This window comes from Apium graveolens, unplaced genomic scaffold, assembly GCF_009905375.1.
Source record: "Apium graveolens cultivar Ventura unplaced genomic scaffold, ASM990537v1 ctg3969, whole genome shotgun sequence".
In the NCBI taxonomy this organism is placed as follows: domain Eukaryota; kingdom Viridiplantae; phylum Streptophyta; class Magnoliopsida; order Apiales; family Apiaceae; genus Apium; species Apium graveolens.
Genome location: NW_027418347.1, coordinates 83,400 through 90,249, shown reverse-complemented (window position 1 = coordinate 90,249; position 6,850 = coordinate 83,400). Strand labels below are relative to the sequence as shown.

The 6,850-nt window shown below is 34.1% G+C and overlaps 1 protein-coding gene across 1 annotated transcript; it reads left to right on the top strand.

The window, feature by feature from the left end:
* The first annotated feature begins 2,865 nt into the window (after positions 1–2,865).
* Positions 2,866–3,543, top strand: LOC141701509 (uncharacterized). Its single transcript, XM_074505150.1, has 2 exons — positions 2,866–2,974; positions 3,065–3,543. Exons 1-2 carry the CDS (start codon positions 2,866–2,868, stop codon positions 3,541–3,543), a joined length of 588 nt encoding a protein of 195 aa, XP_074361251.1.
* The last annotated feature ends 3,307 nt before the right edge of the window (positions 3,544–6,850 follow it).

Below are 6,850 nucleotides of genomic sequence, written 5' to 3'. Positions count from 1 at the left end.
TAACATAATAAATAATTATGCTATATGAAAAACTAATAAGTCTTATTTAAGAAAGAAAAAATATATTTTATTAGTAATTCTAAAAAGTGTTATTAAAAGTTCTTAAATTAGTTATACAAATTTAGTATCGAGACAATTAATTAAGAAATGTGGAAATTTTGTCACCGTCGGGAATGTCTTTTTAAGATAATACCTTAACATATTACCTATCACCTGCATGTGAATTTATGCCCATTAAAGACACTTTTCAGACCACTTATTTTTATCATCTCATTGCCATCTACCCCTATCTTTGTTCACATCAAACATATTTATAATCTTTCCCTGGTCACCCTATCATTTCTTTTGATAACGAATTCTGCTCATATTTCTGACCAAATTTAATTTATCTCTATAAATCCCTCACCGACTTACATTTCTAAATCTCTTCATACATAATGATTTTCGTAAATGATAGTGGTTATAATGGTGATGGTGGATATGTTGGCAATAAAAGTGGGTTTTATGTAATTATATAATTTGAAATCGATATAGAGTTCAATAGGATTTATTCTCAAGTCCTTTAAATTGATATTTTTATTCTAGTTATATGCTTTGACGTGCCAATTAAAATAGTCGATTTAATATATGCATGCATAATATAGATATTAATTAAATATATGCTATCAATTTTTTTTTATAAATCGAATCATAGTCGATACATATCCCGATCATATGTATTATATATATTTTAGTTACTAATATATACAAAAGTACTTTGATAATCTTATATAAACTAAATCGTAATTTGTAATATGATTCCTAACTTCGTTCACATCAAACATGTATTATAATCTTTGGTGTAGTTTTGATAACTAATTAGCTCATTTTTCCTCTATTCGACTAAATCTAATTTATCACTGTCAACCCCTCATTGACTTACATTTATAAACACTACTACAGATTTACACTTATATAGCGCTTTTTTTTAGCACTTGCATAGCGCTTTTGAGCGCTATGTAAGCCAGTCTATGCAAGTGCATTTGACTTTTAAAGCTATGCAAGCATCTTACCTAAATAACACTTTTAAAAATGCTATGTAAGTATGTGTCGTCTAAGTCCAATTTATTGGACAACGCTTTTGTATATGCTATGCAAGTCATATATTCAAAATATTAGATCATTTAAATAGCACTTAACAAAATGCTACGTAAGTGAAATATTTTTGTAAATTCATGATTTAATTTTTCTTTTTCCCATTTTGTAGTATTCTTATAAATTCATAAATAAAATTTGCCACATTCAAAATAGAAAAATAGAACTGCAAGTTACAAATATTATTGATTCAAATAAAAATTTACAAATTGTACATTACATTCAATTCAGACTAATATCCTAACAAAAGCTTGACTATCAATCACAAATTACAACAATTCATCTGGCTAATAAGATCCTCTTGAATTTCTTAGTCATATATTTCATTCTCTCAATTCCTAACACAATTCTCTCTTCTAGTACCTCCATACACCCTCGATGTAATGCCTAAGCAGAGCACACAATATCAACAAGCCCTGATCAACAAGTCCCGATGATCTGCCACTTCTATTATAAAATTAGCAAAAACTTCCAACTATATTAGTATGCATGTAAAAACAGTCATTATATAACAAGTTTATAATGGAACTTCAGGAGAATATAATTTACCTTCTCTAATCCTTAAATTGTGCATTATCCTTCTCCATCACCTTGGGAAGCATATGTAAATCTAAAATTTCACAGCCCAGTGGTCTTGAGCGGAAAAGCTATACTTTATCAGAAAATAGCTAAATAATGATTATGGAGATCTCACCATATGACATCATGCACTGCGAAGATCGATTCAAGGGTTCATCCGTGCACCTAAGAGTAATTCTGGTGCACAGTACCAAAGTTTCACAACTTGGCTTGTCAGTGGCTTCTTTTTCTCAGGGCTGTATAAATTTGCTACCCAGAAATCTGGATTTTTCAGCATTCCAGATCTATCAATTAATAAATTTGATCCATTGATGTCGTGCTGTAATATTCCTCTCTCATGAAAGTGCTGCAGTCCAGCCAGGTAGCACTGCTTGCAGGTTCATGTAGCATTTGACTATGAGAGTGTGTCTATGAGAGTGTGTCTAGTTCCCCATTCTAGGTAGCACTGCTTGCAGGATCATATAACTGTGAAAAAATCAATAATTACATAAGCTTGAACCATGTTATGCAGATCATATGCCTACAAATTGATTAAAAATTTCTTAACCTTTCTCGTTTTGTTAAGACATGTGTGGTATAACATCAAATCAAGGCAAAACAAATGTTACTTGGAAATATATACAACCACTACAAAACAAGTTGAAATTAGCATATCAACAAATAAAGTCAATAAAATAGTCAATGTAGAAAGTTAGTTAGACTTAACCGACCTTGTATTATTATATATACTGAGACTCTGTAACTTCCTGTTCTAAGTTGAATAACAAATATTTACATCTCCTTCTCATCTCTTCTGTATCTTTCATAACTTGTTAATACACAAGGTGGAAACGGAACTTATGAACTCTATATGGTATCAGAGCATGATGAAAGTGTAGATCGATCATGGAGATTAGTTCATCAGACTCAATTCTGTACTTTCAGTGATGTTTTCCTGGTTTTCACAGGTTTTATTTCCTACAAATTCCGCATCAATTAGGGTTTATAAAGGAAGATTTATAGATCTTGTTTATTTCTGTGATTGCTACGTTTTTTGATAGATTGCGTTTTGATATCTAGTTTGTTTTCATAAACAATATCGTTGTGATCGATTTTGATTGATTCAATTGAGTAGTCGTGATTGTAAACTGGTGAAAATAGATCTAATTAGTCATGTTAGGTCAGAATTTGGGGAAGAATACTCATGTTTCTTATGCAAATGCTGTGTCAAGCACTCCTGTGCGCGATGGTACGGATAGTGGAAAAGATGCAGAGCACAATGGTTCTACATCACATGATGCACATAATGTGTTTGATAATAATACACTTTCAGTTGATTCGACTCTACATCCGTTATATCTTTAAAACATAGATCATCCAGGATTAGTTCTTATCTCTAAGAAATTAACTGCTACTGATAACTTTGGTCCCTGGAAGAGGTCCATAACGATTTCCTTGTCAGTCAAGAACAAAATTGGGATTGTCAATGGTACTTATGTTAGACCTGAAGAAACTTCTGTTTTAAGAGCTCAGTGGGACAGAGTCAATGACATGGTTATAAGCTGGATCATGAATACTGTATCGAATGAAATAAGTAATGGCATGGATTTTGTTACTTCAGCTCATCAAATGTGGGAAGAGTTACATGATCAATTCTCAAGTGTGAACGGTCATCGAGTTTATCAGGTTTTGAAAGAACTACATGCTTTGGAACACAGTGACAAATCAGTGGAAATCTATTATCATAAATTGAAAAATCTCTGGGATGAGTATGCAGCATTAGAGTCTGTTATTGCCTACAAATGTGGATGTCAGTGTGGGTTTTACAAACTTCACGAGGAGAGAGAGTAAAGAAAGAAGTTGCTTCAGTTCCTTATGGGCCTAAATGATAGTTATTCCACAGCAAGAGGTCAAATTCTCATGATATCGCCTCTACCTAGCATTTCTCAGGCTTTTTCACTCATCAAACATGATGAGAAACAGAAACAAGGATATCATTTATCTGTTCCTTTCATTGGGAATGTTAAGGAAAACTCTTCTTTCTCTAAGACTGGAACATCAGGAGTGAACTCTGTTAATAACAAGATATCTAGTGGTCAGAAGCCTATCCTCAAATGTACCTATTGTAACAAGGAGGGACATATCAGGGAATTTTGCTTCAAGTTAGTAGGATATCCAGACGAGAAGAAATCAAAAGGAAAATTCCCAAATCAGTCTACTGGGTTCAGATCACTTCCTCAACCTCGTAATCTTAACAGTCAAGTTGATACAGGGTCTAATTCTAATGTTGCGGCTTATCATGTTGGGACTCTACAAAATGGAACTTCTGGACAACAACCTTCTAGTTCACCTTCTTTGGAGCAGATGCAGAATCAGATCTCACATATGAATCAGATGATGATTCTCATGATGAATAAGAAGGCTAGTTTTTCTTCACCTGAAGAACAAATGCACTCCATGGCATGTATGGCTTACTGCCTAAATACATCCATGCCTTCTCCTTTGTGTCAACTTTGGATAGTTGATACAGGAGCTTCTCACCACATGTGTTGTAATAAACACCTTTTCACCAGTATCACTTCACTTACAATTCCATTTCAAGTTGCTTTACTTAATAAGCAACTTATTTCCATTACACAAACTAATGTTATTCATTTAAATGAGCACATTACTTTATCCAATGGGTTTTATGTCCCAGAATTTCATTGCAATCTTCTTGCTGTTTCTAAGTTGACACAAGATAGTAATTGTTTTATCAAATTTTTTCCCCAAAATTGTGTTTTCCAGGACCAGACACAGCAGAAAGTTCTAGCTACTGGTGAGGTTCATGATGGTTTATACTATCTCACTCAGTCAGCCCCTTTTAGCTTACAATCTGTTGTACCTGTTTCTGCTACTTCTTTAACTCATGCTCACAATCTGAAGGTTCATTCTCCATCGTTTGATTCCAAGATGTGGCATCTTCATTTAGGACATCCATCACATGGTGTTATTCAACATTTAAAATTTCTCACCAAGAACAATTTTTCTTGTAACATTGATTGTCCTGTTTGTCCGTTATCAAAACAATGTAAACTTCCATTTCCTAAACAAAGTTTCTCTTATGCATCTACTGCTTTTGCATTATTACATATGGATGTTTGGGGTCCTTATCAAACATCTACTTTTAATGGTGCAAAGTATTTTCTTACAATTATAGATGATCATACATGAGCTACTTGGGTTTTTTTCATGCCTAATAAACAACAAGTGTTCTCTATCTTTTAAAAATTTCTGGCTTATGTTACTAAACAATTTCATAAATCCGTTCGAATGATTCGTACAGATAACAGTAGTGAATTTATAAATTCATCTTTTAGAACACTTCTTAGTTCTCTTGGTATTGTTCACCAATGTTCTTGCCCTTACACTCCAGAACAGAATTCAAGGGTTGAACGTAAGCATCGTCATCTGTCAGAAATGGCCAGGGCATTACGTTTTCAATATGGCTTACCTCTGAAATACTGGGGTGAATGTATACTCACTGCAGTTTATCTTATTAATAGACTTCCAACACCAATTCTTTAATATAAATCCCCTTTTGAAGTTTTACATGATACACCACCTGATTATTCACAGTTAAAGGTTTTTGGGTGTCTGTTTTGCTTCCATACATGATCCAGATAAGTTTTCTTCTCGTTCGATCAGGTCGGTTTTTATAGGATATCCTACCAATCAAAAAGGTTTTAAGTTATTGAATCTTGATAGTCATTCTATAATTACCAGCAGGCATGTTGTTTTTCATGAGCATATACTCCCATATCATGAGAAATCTAAACCTGTCAATGTTTCAGATTCTGATCTTCTCTAGTGGTTATCTTCTAATGATCAATCACCAAATATCATTCCTTGTTTAGTCAATGAACATGTTCCATCACAGTCATCAGATGCAAGCATAATCCATCATACTTCACCTTTCCCGATACAGTCTCATCAGAGTTCTATATTTTCACCTCATAGTCAATCTCCAACTTCTATACAACCTATTCCACCTTCTGTTGAATCATTTGTTATTTCACCTACCCAGAAATCTATTGTTCCTCCTGTCAGACAATCTACTAGGTCTATCACCAGACCATCTTGGTGGCATGATTATCATGTCAATGTTCCAAAATAACTCACAAATACCTCTTAGGTTAATTCGATTTCTATTCCCAGAAATGTTGTTTGTTCTAATGTTGTTCTTGAGCCTCAACATTATTTTCAGGCAGTTGCTAATCCATATTGGGTTGAAGCAATGCAGAAAGAACTCCATGCTCTTGAGCAAAATGACACTTGGATTCTCGTAACTTTACCACCTGGCAAGAAAACCATAGGTTAGAAATGGGTTTACAAGGTTAAATACCTTCCTAATGGCCAAATTGAGAGGTACAAGGCCCGTCTTGTAGCAAAAGGCTATACACAATCTGAAGGTATTGATTACCATGACACCTTTGCTCCAGTCGTTAAGATAACCACCATTCATACTCTTTTAGCTGTTGCTGCCGCAAAGGGTTGGATTATTGATTAACTTGACATTAATAATGCATTTTTACACGGAGACTTGGATGAAGAAGTGTATATGTCCTTACCCTTAGGATACATCAACAACTCCTCTGTTCCCAACCTTGTGTGCAAATTGAGAAAGTCCATCTATGGACTAAAACAGGCATCAAGGTGTTGGTTTTCCAAATTGGCCACTTGTTTGACTGAAGGTGGTTATATCCAATCCAGATGTGATAGCTCCATGTTTACATATAATAAAGATGGTGTTTTTGTCATAGCAGTGGTATACGTGGACCATATTCTGCTTTCTGGTAATAATCATGATGCCATCCAGTCTCTCAAACAACTCTTGGATGTCAGTTTTACCATAAAAGATTTGGGGAATCTCAAGTATTATCTAGGTCTTGAAATCACTCGCAATTCTGATGGCATTTTTGTTACGCAGCAGAAATTTATTCAAGATTTATTGGCATCGGCTAATATGACAAATTGTAAGCCTTTGTCTGTGCCCATTGATCCTCATCTCAAGTTATTGGATAATTTGAAGTCTGGTCAATTAATTTCGAATCCATCAGTTTATAGAGCATGGTTTGAGAAACTTCTGTACTTAAACACTTGCTGGCCTGATATCAAA